The 14262-nt window shown below is 41.6% G+C and overlaps 1 protein-coding gene across 1 annotated transcript in view; it reads right to left on the bottom strand.

Moving 5' to 3' along the window:
• Positions 1-14262, bottom strand: part of auts2a (activator of transcription and developmental regulator AUTS2 a) — a 309547-nt gene that overhangs the window by 230911 nt on the left and 64374 nt on the right. The window contains exon 2 of the mRNA XM_071524536.1: positions 2614-2826. Within this exon, the coding sequence (XP_071380637.1) occupies positions 2614-2826 (213 nt within the window). The remainder of the gene's footprint in view (positions 1-2613; positions 2827-14262) is intronic.

The raw sequence follows: 14262 nt of genomic DNA, 5'->3' as shown, positions 1-14262 counted from the left end.
GTGTGTGCTCACGTGTGTGTGCATCTGCAAGCGTGTGTGTGTGTGTGTGTGTGTGTGTGTGTGTGTGTGTGTGTGTATGTGTGAGCCCCCTCGGCCAACAGCCTGAACACCACTCGTGACCAACACACACAACCACAGCCAAACACGCCCATCTGCCAAAGTATCTAACACACACAACGAGACACAAGGTGCAGATGAACACAGATTAACACACACACACTCACACATGTACACATGCCTACACGCAGTAATTTATGTACTGTATGCGCACACTAGCCATCACAGCAGTGTCAGACAACCTTGAAGCTGGCGGGTAGCACCATCTGTCCATTAGCCAGTACAGGCAGAGACATGACACACAGGCAGCAGTGGTGACCCTCACAACAGAGGCCCGCTGCAAAGGTCATACTGCATTCACCAAACTACATTACTTCTATACCTTCTCTTCCACGTGACCTGTGGAAAATGGGAGCCTTTCAAAGCACGACCACAACTGCTAAAGTGTTTAATAAAAAAAAAGTCTAGCATATTAAATATTACTGGCATTCAGTCTTCCACTTGTATAATAGGTATAGCCTGCAACCAGCATAGAAAATCTGGTTTTAGTGTGGCGGGCCAAGAATGTTTTTTTCCAAAATGAAATTTGTTTGAGGAGCCACAGAGTGTAAACTTAAGTTTCTCCACAAAATCTCAAAATTTCAATCAAATTCCCCCTAAAAAAACGAGCAGATTCTTGGCTACAACCTGCGCTTCAATCTGCCAAATCTGAGAGCAAAACAACAAAACAAAACAACATAACCCCAACACATATCACCACTACAAAACCAGTATGGAGTAAATAGTGTTTTTTCCATGTCTGTGGTGTTGCTGTACCAACCCATAGAAACACATGCCCTTGAAAGTAATGCAGCCCCCAGGAAGACTGACCCTCTACTGGAGAAATGGCAAACCATAACCTCTGATTCTCTCTGCATGTGCGTGCGTGTGTGTGTGTGTGTGTGTGTGTGTGTGTGTGTGAACAGTGGGTAGCGCTGTAACAGATAGCCCTTGCTGGTGGAGAGACACCACTGCGTCAGTGCACCATAAATATTCATTAGTGAACTTGTCACCTTGCCACACGCGCACATACGTACAAGCATGCACACATATACACACTCCACCCTTGAAGCTATATTTCACATTGGTAGAACATTTAGACCTTTTTTAATGCAGTCAAACAGTGCAACATAAGTTCAGCAGTCAATCACTAATCCTGTACAGCCAGTCCAAGTCTTACTTTCACGAAATCCAAATGTGATCATTTGCATTCTGCCTCAGATTTTTCACCAAGCAGTCTTGCTTGTTTGCAATCACCGGTAACAGGCGGCTGAACATGGATAGTGACTATAAATTCCTGGGGCAGCCAGTGTTGGAAATGGTCTACCGAATCTTCTGAGAATGCTCTAAAAAATGTTGAATCACTTGAACACTCCCGAAAGCCAACAGCGGTAATCTCTTTAAACCAAAGTCATACGTTTAAGCACCCATTGTTGACAATAACTCCATTAATCAAGAGACTTGCTGCGACACCAGTCTGCTGCATCAGGAGATTGATATAGCGTCACTGTTCCTTTCTAATGGTATGGCATGCTCTGCACAAATCTTTAGCCTTATTGTGACTTATTGCAAACAATGCAACATTAATTGACTTAATTAATTACATCTGAATTGAACTGCTCAGGCATACAGGCCCCACTGAGAACCAGCTACAGTTATAGAATCCGTTCAATTTTGTCCTAATTGACGTTGATTGGAGAATTCTGCATCAATGCCGTTAACAGCTGAGTTGATAGAGTTCAATTTTCCTGTACAATGCCTATACACAGCTTCAGTACAAACCTACGGTATTAAACACCACCTAAGCCTAGTTGTAAGAAACTGTGAGAAACTGTAAGAAATGGCAGCATATAGGCAGTGAAAAGTCTGTGAGGCTGTCAAGTGTCTTTTGATCCTCATTGTACCAAAACCTTCAGAACTAGCTTCTATCTTTTGACCAAGGCTAAACATCTACATCTAAGGTCTACTTCTAGTGCTTATAGACTGAACAATGAACTGAACAAACCCACTGCAGTGCCTTGCATTCAGCAACATAATCCAGGTGGTTTCACATTTCTCTTAACTACAGATTTAATCAAACACAAACTGCACTAAAACAGAGAGCACTGAAATAAGAGGCAGGAAACAGAGCGGCACAATCATTTCAAAAACACTGAAGTCACTATATTGATGACAGTCATTTCCAAATGGCAAGAGGATGTACATTTTTTTTTTCTCAGCTTCATAAAAAAAACACAAGGTATTCTGAAGTTGTGCAGAATCCCTTGCTGCACAAATCACGTTGCATGTCAGCGAAAATCTTTCATTTTATTCACACTGACTAAATCCTCAGTATTAGCATCTCATTTTCTCCCCCACTCAGTTTTTTGGAATGTGTGTGCTGAAATTACAGTGTGTCAAAAAGGCTGTATCCGCACATATCACAATTCATATCGCAATCACAGTATTCGGCTAGATGTGCCATATACAATATATCGCAATATGATTATTCTTGTGTAGTGTGCTCTTTAAACGTACCATGGTGTGCTTCTTGTGCAGGTGTTTCTTCTTCCTCTTGCCTTGTGTGTGCGCCAGGCGGGGGTTGTTCTCCTGGTCCGAAGGCTGGTGGTGGTGGTGATTGTTCTTGCAGGGCTCCAGGCTCAGGCCGTTGGGGACCCTGGAGGGCCTCTTCTTGTGCAGGGGCCCCGCCTGGTTGTCCCTCCGCTCCTGGGGCTTCAGCGTCATGTCCTTCTGGAGGGACGAGCAGAAAAGAGAGTGCTTACATTAGAGCCGAAGAGAAAGAACATTTTATCAGCGGCGCTCGCAGCTGCGTTTTACAGCGTGTATCGGCTGTAATACGCGCCCTCTTGAAGAATCTCTGTGCTTTTATTTCAATTCTGCGATTATATGGTTCACCAACAGTCAAACCAATGTTTCATTAAAGCTCTATACCTGAGAAAACCTCCTCATTAGGACACTGGAGAGCTTTGCTTGAAAAAAAAAAAAAAACTGCTCAATGCCCATTCATAAAAGCCCATTTTGATGGATAGCAAATCTCCGCTCTCCAGTGTGCAGTGCTCAGAGAATTTTCTCCAAATTGAGGAGCACTTGTGCTCATTAAGCACTAAGGACTCTGTTTAGACATAGTGTCATCAGGATGCATGCAGTAAAAACAACAGTAAACTGGCCTTTCTCTAGTAGGTAGAGAAGTGAGCTTGTGACAAAAGGGTCGCTAGTTCACAGTATTAATCCTTGAGCTCCTTGTTTTTTTTTTAATATTATTTTGGCGACATCTTCGGTGCTAAGCGCTCATTGCTGTGGTGTTTCTGCACTGCACTTCCTAGAGATCACCTGTCAATCAAACAGTGTGTCCTTTTTCCTTGGATTTTGCTCTATTCTTTGTCTGTTCAGCCATGGTTACTATCTCTGCTCATGCTAACTACCCAGTTCTTCTTCTATTGATTCCCAACAAGCCGCTGTTGCTGCTGCCAGAAACATAAAACGCATCAGAGCACCAGAGGATTTTTCCCCGGTAAAGATCTACCAGACAGCGGGTGTTTAGAACAGCAAATGTAAAAGCTTTCATGAACAGGGTATAGGTTAAATCACTATTGTGTTTTATCAGTCGCCAATAGAGAGTAGCAAAACAGACATTTAGGGAAATGTCACAGATTATTGCTTTCAAATCCTCTGGACCAGCTAGGAAAAACTGAGCAGAGAAAGTTAACAACAAAACTTCAAAGTGCCACTTTGTTGTACAGGACACCTCCAGGTGTGAATATGAGTATGTACTGTATGTAACCTTCACACTGCAACCACTCTTCACTATCACTATTACTATTCACTATCACTCTAAATGAGAATATGTTTCTAATCAAACAACCTGGTTAAACACAAGAAAAAAAAGCTGAATAAAAGTAAAAATAAATAAAATTGATTCTAACTACAGGGAACTCAATATTTAATTGGACATAGGGAACTTATTGGGTAAATTCCTCTACTGCCACACAACTTGTGAAAGCAACGCAAATTGAAGACTATTGCAACTTATTTTTAATACATTCAGTTCTGAAATCCATAAAAACATCATGCAAAATGGCAACTAATGTCTGCAACTAATGTCTCTATCTGGCGCTTCTCTGATCTCTAATTATCAATCTGATCCACAGCCACAATCAGTCTGTTCCTCCTGGGCACAGAGATTGCGGAGCTTGTTTGGTGGGCTTATAGTGCAACTATGCCAGAAGTATGCATAAAATCCCCCGTCCCTTTGGTGTAAAAGCCTTGACCTTAATTGATCTCAGAGTTAGTGCACTTTCTCTCTCAGAGTCAATGTTGTATTTTTGGCTTTGACCTAAATGAGCCTTGTTAACTACCATGGCAACCTGGGCCACTGGGATAGAGAAGCAATTCAGTAGGACTGCTGATTCACCAGCATGAAAATACAGAGCTGACCGGTTGTTTTAGGGGGCCTGGGGGCGGGGTTTGGACTGAACAATAGTGAGGATAAGGTCATACTGGAGAACTACTATCAGAATTTTTTTTATACAAATATTTTTATAAGTCTAATAAATATTTACCAAATATATTAAACATTCAAGTTACAAAATTTTAAAAACAATTAATGGTTTACATTTTGTATGTCTAAATAAATAAATGATTAAATGGATGAATGTGTGGTATTAGGCTGCAAGACTGTCACAGTGTTTAACTTACATGTTTGTTACCTTCTGACAGTTCTGGCACTTTAACCTCATCATCACTGAGTTATTTCAAACCCAAAGTAATACATACAAGAATGGCGCCAAAACATCAGTCAATACAATACGCCGCCGTCTAAATGCTGATGGAGCAGTGTATACTGTTTTTGCTGTCTGAGAATCCACCGCTAGTTTTCTAATTACTATTGAACTTAGGCTACTGCTTCAAAAGAACAAGGAAATTCCCCGTGATGGATGATGATGTCAGACTGATGGGAGTTTCAAACTGCGCCTGAGCAGTGGAAGGTAATGTGACTTTGAATAACATATGTCACTACAGCATGCTGTAGATACTGCACGACAGTCAAGGTCAGTCTGAAGTAGTGGAGGCATGGTGGAGATGAGCAGAAACCTCTACTGGACTTGTATTTACCTTCAAGGCATATGTTCACAGCAGGGAAACAGATGAGCACAAGCGCAGCGAGAAACATCACAACATGAAGTTCAGTTTGCCTGTCAACACACAACCACTATACCGGAGGACATTTCTCTTCATAGAGAAAATTGGATTCTGAAAACAAACCAATACAATAAGCCACAACTCCAGTATTGCAAGATATTTTCTAAACAGATGGGGTTATACAGTTTGACAGGGCCGATCGATAGAACAACTCATCTGCCGCTGTGTAATGTATCGCAGCCATCCAAGGTAAAACTTATGGAACATATTGGCTCCATTATTTGGACGGGGCAACTTGTTTTGTTCCATTGTGGTTTGCTGCAGACCAAAGAGCCGCTGGTGTAACACCCTCAGGGAAACATTTAAGCTCCTGAAGCAGCCAGTGAGGCCACCATGACACTTCAGTGTGGAGGCTGAGCTGCCGGCATAACAGCTGACTGTCAAAGGGCAAAGTGTGAAGCTGCCACAACTGCACTAATGACATGTCAATACCCTGCCAAATACTGTTTCAAGGCTGGGAAGGCAAGCATGTTTGAATCTGGTGTCACTCTCACCACTCATGCCTTGGCACATTAACACTAGAAAGGTCAAGATCCAACACACCATTAGGCGTTGAGATTTTCTCCCAAACCTTTATTTATTCAGGGAGGGGAAGTTGAGAGCAAGCTCTCTTTTTCAATGACGCCCTGATTACAATAACATATAGCATATAACTACACACAGCTTAAAACAACTTAATGCACACATAAGACACAAGTTACAACTGACAAATAACGACAGACGACATCATGATGCTGGGTGTATGATATTTATTACATTAACAATTATAACACTCCTGTTTGCTCTTATTTTCATAGACTGTTTTTATGTCCTTGGTGCTGCATCTGATCTGATCTTATCTGACCTGGGGCCCTATCTTACACCCGGCGCAAAGCGGCGCAAAGTGCAGCGCAAGTGTCGTTGTTAGTTTCCGACTGACGCAGTTGTCATTTTCACGCCCAGCGCCCACGTTGTTTAAATAGCAAATGTACTTGTGCCCATCTGGGCGCCCATGGGCGTGTTGGTCTTAAAATGAGGTGTGGTCAGGCGCATTGTTGGCGCATTGATATCTTGAGGCGTCATTGACCAACAAAAACTAACTCTAAAGTCAATGGCACAGTATTTTCCTGCTATTTAAAGTGCGCATTATTCAGATAGTAAGATGTGCCTACATCTGTTGTATTATACAAACTCAAAAACTAAGAATAATATGATGCCCATTGTTATTGCCACACAATGACCCACAGCATCAGTCAGTTCTCTCTCTCTCTCTCTCTCTCTCTCTCTCTCTCTCAAACAAACACACACAACGTTACCATGCAAAATAGAAAAATAGGATAATCTAATATGAAAATTTGCACTTTGCTTCGTTCCTGACATGCGTTTTGTTGCCAAATTGCCATATGCTTTCACCATTACGCAATGCCAGATGCCAAAAACTATGTGTCTCTCTCACCATTACGCAATGCCAAATGTGCAACGTGCATGTCCCGTTAACCATCATCACACACTGCCAATTGCTAAATACTCAACCTACAACCAAGAAAAATAACACAGTAAACATGTAAAAAGCACAGCCCAGCAAAAAGTCATGAAAATAAACTGCAAAGGCATCTTACCTTCACTCGACGCACAACATAGGCCTATGCGATGCACACACACATCAGCCTTGATTGGTCAATAGCCTACATACATATTTTATGTGCCCTATAGAAACATAGTGCTGCTGTTTCAGAACCGACAGACAGTTACCGACAGTTGGCGCAGTATCTTCCTGACCCAGGTATCGGAAATCTGCCTTTTGTTTTTGGAAAGAGTGAACGTAACCACACACTCAACATTTCACATTAATTCGATATGAATAAAAAACGCATAGACAAGTTCTGTATTCTTGTTTTCTGACTTGGGGGATCAGACAGTGTGAGACCGCGGTGAAGAGGAGGCTGTAGAGGACGCTGCGCCTGGCACCGGCGTCTCCAATGCGCCCCGTGCGTCATAACGCATCAGTATTTATTACCTTGAGACATTCAGTCCAAATGCCTAACACCTTTAATTTGTCGGATTTAATTGTGACAAACTGGGTCTAAAAGACTGTAATGCACTTAGGCTACTTGAGACTAATTCACACCATGTCAGCCTATAATGACATATAGATGCTTTTTGGACGTTCGTTTCTCCAACTTGCCGAATCCGCCATTTAAATAGCAATGCGCCAAGGTGCAAGCGCACCTTGCTTTTAAAGGGAATGGGAGATGACACACTGATTGGTTTAATTCATGTTACACCCAAAACACACCTATGATTAATTAAGAGACTAAGTACAACCCCTTTGCGCCGTGCACCTTACTTTGCGCCCAGATTATCCGCCGTTTAACTAACAAAAGTGGATTTGGACACGCCTTAAATGCACTTGCGCCATGCGCTTTAGACCATGCGCTATGGATCATTTAAATAGGGCCCATCATCTTTGATTGATTGATTGATTGATTGATAATTTTTATTTCGAACATGTCAAAAATAAAGTTGAGCGATCTTTTTATATCGTCGACTTCCTCATCTGCGGGATTCTTTATCGGTCCCATGGCGTTTTGTTGTTGTAACGCCAGCTAGTTAGCTTAGCCAGCTAGTTAGCTTAGCCAGCTAGTTAGCTTAGCCAGCTAGTTAGCTAGTTAGCTTAGCCAGCCACCGGCCGTCGTCCAAGTCGGTCTTCCGAAAATCAGTGTCGTACTCCAGGCATTGGTCAAAGCCAAATATTTCTGTTGTAGATAGTCCGAGGTCCGTAATCCAAAATCAGTAGTCAGTTTGCGAAATTATTTTCAAAAACCAGGGACAAGTGACACAAGAGTTGAGTCAGGACAAAGCAGATGGTGACCTCATCCTCTTATCTTATTTTATCTTTAAACACGTGTTTTTTTCTAAATCAGACTGGTTCTGTTTTGCCCTCTTTTGGGTTGTTTCTCAATTTTACACCACATGGTTTCATATCATTGAGTCTAAAAGGCTGCAGTGGATATAACCCTCAACACAGTAATAGTGGGCAGGCCTTACGCCTCTGAACGTTGCTTGGCTTCAGAACAGGGATCAACAGAATGGCCTTTGTGGTGTTAAAAACGATAAAAAAGACTAATGCTGTAGCACCTCACATATCACAACCAGTCTTTCTAGATTCTCCATAACTGTGCTACGTAAGTTGACTTCAGACTTCATTGTGCACCCTGGTCTCAGGAATACTGAGACATCTTTCTCTGCTTTGTTTCATTCTGTCTCAGTCCATTTGGCAGTGAACCAAAGGGTAAAAAACATCCTTGGGGTTGTTAGGTGTTTGTATTTCTTCACCCAATCAGAGTTTTCCTGGAAGGCACTTCCAAGCTGGACTGAGCACCAACCTACAAGACGCTGTCTCTGACCACATATAAGCCATTAATATGAGACTCTTATGTTTGGTTTACAATAGACATACAGGATCAGTTTAAAAGACAATTTAAAACGACAGATTTCTCACTGAGATGTTTACAGTGCCGGTGTAGAAATGTCCACAGTGTCTCAAGCAGCAACAGTTGCTAGCTGCCGGACCACCTTGAAGCCATCTTAGCCTGTATGCAGAGCATTACCTTTGAGTGCCAGTGTTCGAGCTCTGCAGTGGTGTCAGACGAATGAGTTTGGTGGGTGTGCTGCCGGCAATGACTCACTAAACCATTTCTAAAGGCCTCATTTCTCTCATAGACACACTAGTGCATGCGTCAACTAATCGTGTTTGCCTTTTCCTCCCACACTCATCCAACGCAAATAATGCAACATGACATGCATTGTCAGTGCAGAAAATAAGTGACAAAGTTATGACGGGGCTGAGAGAGGCCCCATTGTGCCAGCTTTGTGTGTGGTTCTAAGCCTCTAAACCAACTGATTGCCTGGAATAAATTATGCACAATGTGTTTTGCTTGTTCACCGAACAATGGCAAGACAAATTCCTTATTTCAGCTTCTTGTGATGGCTTTGAAAGGAAAATAACTGCTCAATATGGCTCACTCTCCAGAAGCTTTCATAGCTGTGATTGTCTGGCATTGTACAAATGAATCATACTGTGGCATTTTGGAGCAACTCATGTGTGCAGGTATTCTTACAATAGGTCACAATTCACAGCCTATCTGAAGTTAGTTAATATTTTCCTGTTACATGAAATGATAAAATGTCAATAATGAATTTATTACATCTAATATGAGATACAGCTTTTTCCATGTGAAACATCCCGTTATTTAGTCTACATTCAAGCTGCAGTGATTTTAGTCTTACTTCCACTACTCATTTGTTGTCAGAGCAGATAAGCAGACATGCTTGCCAACTCAAGCTGAAGTCTTTCCAAAGTTGTGTACTATCTAAGGGCAGAAGCTGCCTGCAGTAGATTAATATAGTGAGCTAGATGCAATTTCCTGCTGAATATGGCAAAGCAGCTCATTAACAATTCACACAGAAGAGTGAAGAGGCTCTTCCAGAACAGGCGACAAATTACAGTGCTTTGTCTGGGGCTTGCAATAAATGTGGAGCAGCAAGACTACTCTACACAGGCACTTTCACAGTCAAGGAGGGTTTGAATGAAAACAATGGAAAGCGAAGCTTGCCAAAAGAAAAATATGGCTCTAAGTAATCAAGTGAAATAAGTCAATGCATAAAGATGAGGAACTGAGTGGACAGAATGTAATGATTAAAAGTCCAGAAGCAGAAGAATAATCATTGCAGCATGTAAGGTCTTACATTTTTATCCCATTAAAAAACTTCCATCAGTGATCTGCATGCTTCAAAATAATCATGTCAAATTATCAGAAAAAAAAAACACTGCTTTTGCACTATTGTACCCTCTCAAACTGGGTTGCAATAACTTTCCAGAGTTCTCCATTTGGGAGGCATTTGATTACATTTTTAGCAGCTTCTCTTGGAAAACCATCAGCTCTCTCTTTCATTTCTCTCTCTCTCTGTCATTTCAAGGGGTTTAATTTCAGTCCACACATCCCACTCTCCCTGCTTGGCTCTGCGATTCCCCTCTTTTCCTCTTCGTTCTCACTTGAACGCTGCCCCAGCGAACCTCCCCAGCCACCCCTCCTCGTGCTGGAGCACTCTGAACTCCCTGTGTCTACAGTAGTAGCTTTAACAAGATGGACCTTCTCTGGTCTCCCAGAGCCTGCTGGCATTTAAGCTGCCAAAGAGACGGGGTTTGTGAGAGTCTGATCAAAAGAGTCTGATCAACTTCTCTCAGTCAGACAATTTAATTAGTTTACACAAACTGGGCTCCCAGCAGAGAGAGAGAGAGAGAGAGAAAGAGAGAGAGAGGGACAGAGGGTGGCAGACATAGCAATAGTCAGACATGGAGAGAGAGAGAGAGAGAGAGAGAGAGAGAGGGTGAGAGAGAGAGAGAGAGAGAGAGAGCACTCCAACGCACCGGAGGCTTAATGAATCTGGCTTCCCACGATACTGCTGCATTCAGCACCAAACTGAAAGCGCATCTGCAACCATGCACAAACACACAAACACAAACACACAAACACACACACACACACACACACACACACGTCTCAGAACTGTCTGGCTGACAATAAAATAGCAAACTCCATACAACAATAAACAAAGTAAACAATAATTAGCGATCTAATGAATACTAATAAAGACTGATAAGTACAATCTCTCCTTGTGGGATACTCTAGGACAACAGCCCATATTATGTCCAGCCATCTGGTTAACTTGAGTACTGAATTGTCTCCCATTCTTTAGAGACTCCTTGACTTAATTATCACATTTTCAGTGGGTGCAAATTAACATTAAGCAAGCTATGAGTGTTGGGTGTAACACATTGCAAAGTAATTCATTGCTGCTTTTTGTGGTAATGTAACCAATTACAGATGTGATTATAGCAGCGTTAAAATAGAGCGAATAAATGGGAATGTTTAAGATTTATGGTTGTCAGCGGTTCAGAACCTTATGGGAATGTTCGAAAATGATCCATCCAGTAAAATTGTGACAGTTATAATCTCCAAATCCATCTATATTAAGATTAATTTGCATTAACTTTGGTGTGCATGCTCCCTATGGTGCACCTAGTATTCATGTCAAGTTTCATGGTGTTTGACCATGAGTCATTATAAAAGAGGCCTCAAGCCCCAATTATAATTAAACTGGATATTGACATGCACTTCAGTTGAAGGTTTTGTCTTACACTTTGCATTTAACACTGGCTACTTCTATATTGTTTGGCAACAAACAGTATCTCTCTCTCTAGGTAGAAAAAATTATTTTAACCCTCAACCACAAGGATTATAATGAACACATAAGACTTCCCCTTCAAGTCGATATTCTTCAACATTCATTTGGCTGGTACACTGAAAATGTCCGCCATAGAACTTCATAATGTCACAACAATGTCAATGATGTTTTGACATAAATAAACATTGATCCAGCATCAATAGATACAGTGCATGAGACTGGTGACAAAGGTATCATTTTACTGAACAGTACATTGGCAGCTGTGTTCTATATTGTGCAGGAAATATATACTTTGATGTTTCTCCATTTCTTTCATAGACATGAATACCAAAAAAACCATCATATGCAGCCAGTGATGAGATTTCAACCTAAAATTGAAATTGTATACTTGGTTGAATAAGCTCTGATGCCCCTAAAATTCCTAAATTCTTTCCGCAGGGTGCAACACACAGCCCAAAGCCACCTGGCCAAAAAACAGAAGAAAAAAGCACCTGTAAGCTTCACTGGTGACACAATAATATACTTAAAATAGAGCCTGTATTACAGTGCTAAATTCAATGCTTGGTAGTACGACAGAAAAATCTATCACCATCAGCACATACAGTATTGTGTTCCTGATGGATTTTTCTACTGGATATTTCTTAAGCATACAGCTAGATAGAAAAACAACTCAACTCCCTGTCTTCAGAGCCATGGACCTGTGCCAGTAAAGGATCACTGAGTTTCATAAATTCCACCAAACACTTAATAAATATCCTCATTGTCATCATGGAGGACAACTTTCAACTTACCACTGGGAGTTTTTGAGTAGGAATGAGCACACTAGTGATGTCATTTCAACCAATCTTTGGCCAAACTACGTTGGTCCAAAGGCAATGGTCATGATTCCATACAAGGAACAACTTTTTAAATGACCCGCAATCAGGAGTTTCATTTATTTATTTCAAAATTAGCATGCAAGAATACATGCTTTCAATTTTTGTCTTTTAAATCCCTCCTTGGTATAATGAATCTTTGTTTATCGTATCGTAACATGATATCATGGCTAAATAAACACCACATCATCTGCAATTCGTTCCTCAGCATGCAGCAAAGCCACAACACCCAGTTTGGTTTAAAGAGGAAATGAAAATACCTGTGAGTTTCACTGGTGTAGCACTGTTTAGTACATTCAATTTAAACAGCCTATAAAAGAATGCTAAGTTTAATCCTCAGTGTTAGGACAGAGCAGCTCTCAACAATGCTTGACCATGTTCCACATGGTCCCAGCTCGATATTTATTTGAATTAAAGACAGTGCTAGAGTAACAACTCGACCCATATCTGTCCTCAGAGCTATGAACAGCTGTGCAGTAAGTATCACAAATTCAACCAAACAGACAACCATAAGGACATCCATATACAGTCTAGCACTACTACTGTCAATTAGCCGGAAGTTTAAAGGATAAGTTCATCAATTTTGGACCTAGTGTATATATAATTTGTGTCTTACATTCCTGCAATAGTTGGACCTGCAGAGAATATTTGCTCCTGAGTCAGCTGTCGGTTGACACGGCGAGCTCCTGTTACTGCTAACAAGCAGTCCAAATGGGGTTTGTCAAAATTACTCTACAAAAAGCCATTTGTAGGCTCCACAGGGGAGTTGAGAGTAAACGGACAGTACATAAATTAGAATTAGCTCTGACTTCATGACACAGTTCCACCATCACGCACACTTTCACTAATCAGGAAATCATGGAACTATTTTTCTCTGCCACAGCACAGACCGCTGTGGGGTGAAAGTATATCAGTCGGTTCAGATTGTAAACAGTAGAGTTTGGTAGAGGACTATCCATTGAGTGGAAATGGTGCGGTGCTGCTGCTTTCCGGGCTGTGGATAGAAATACGTCGGTTGGTCTCCATGTCATTTTCGAAGACTGCCCATTTCGAGATATTTTGACAAACTCCATTTGGACTCATCACTAGCAGCAAGAGGCCGAGCAACGGGAGCTCATCATTTCAACAGACAGCTGACTCAGGAGTCAATATTCTCTGTGGGTCCAAGTACAACAGGTATGTACTGAGACAAAAACAAACAACACAAAACCATTCAGCAGTCCATCCAGCAAGTCAACCTGCAGCTCAAGGAAATCAGACCAAACAAAAATAATGGACGAGAGGATTGCAGCTCCTGAAAGAAAGAAAAAGGAACTGGATAATGGAGAGAATGAGAGAGGACTTCACCCCTTTTGTTTGGTTTAGGTGACAGAGGCTACGCAAGCCTGCTGACCAAACACAGACCGAGTTACTGATGGTGAACAAAGACAACACAATAAGTGAAGACACACACACTTCAAGGTCTGTTGAACTAATGAAACACTCAAGTTGTATTTAGAGCCACATTCTCAAAGTAGGTGAGAAAGCCTTGGAGAAAATCCTTGAAGCAGAATTTCTACGCTCATAATTTCACTGAAGAATTTCAGCCTGATTAAGGCTAAATGTTGTGGAAAGGTTGAGGTGCGGGTCCAACCTTAGAGTAGTGGTTCTCAAAGTGGGGGTCGCGACCCCCCGAGCGGTGGTAAGATCATTTTGGGTGGTTGCCAGGTGTGGGGAGAAAAATGCAGCCACAAATACATGTTCTCGTTTTTTTGTGCATAGCTTACATAACTTAAAAAATAACAACTCATCAATTCATCATTCAGCAAGAGCAACATTAGTAAGAACTGTATTCAGCTCTGGTGTGCCGCCTCCACCAACCGTA

Source organism: Centroberyx affinis, unplaced genomic scaffold (assembly GCF_046629955.1).
Source record: "Centroberyx affinis isolate AG114_WGS23_722 - 3 ecotype Tasmania unplaced genomic scaffold, CSIRO-AGI_Caff_v1 ptg001199l_1, whole genome shotgun sequence".
In the NCBI taxonomy this organism is placed as follows: Eukaryota; Metazoa; Chordata; class Actinopteri; order Beryciformes; family Berycidae; genus Centroberyx; species Centroberyx affinis.
Note: the sequence above shows the minus strand (reverse complement) of the source record. Positions and strands in the feature narration are given on the sequence as shown.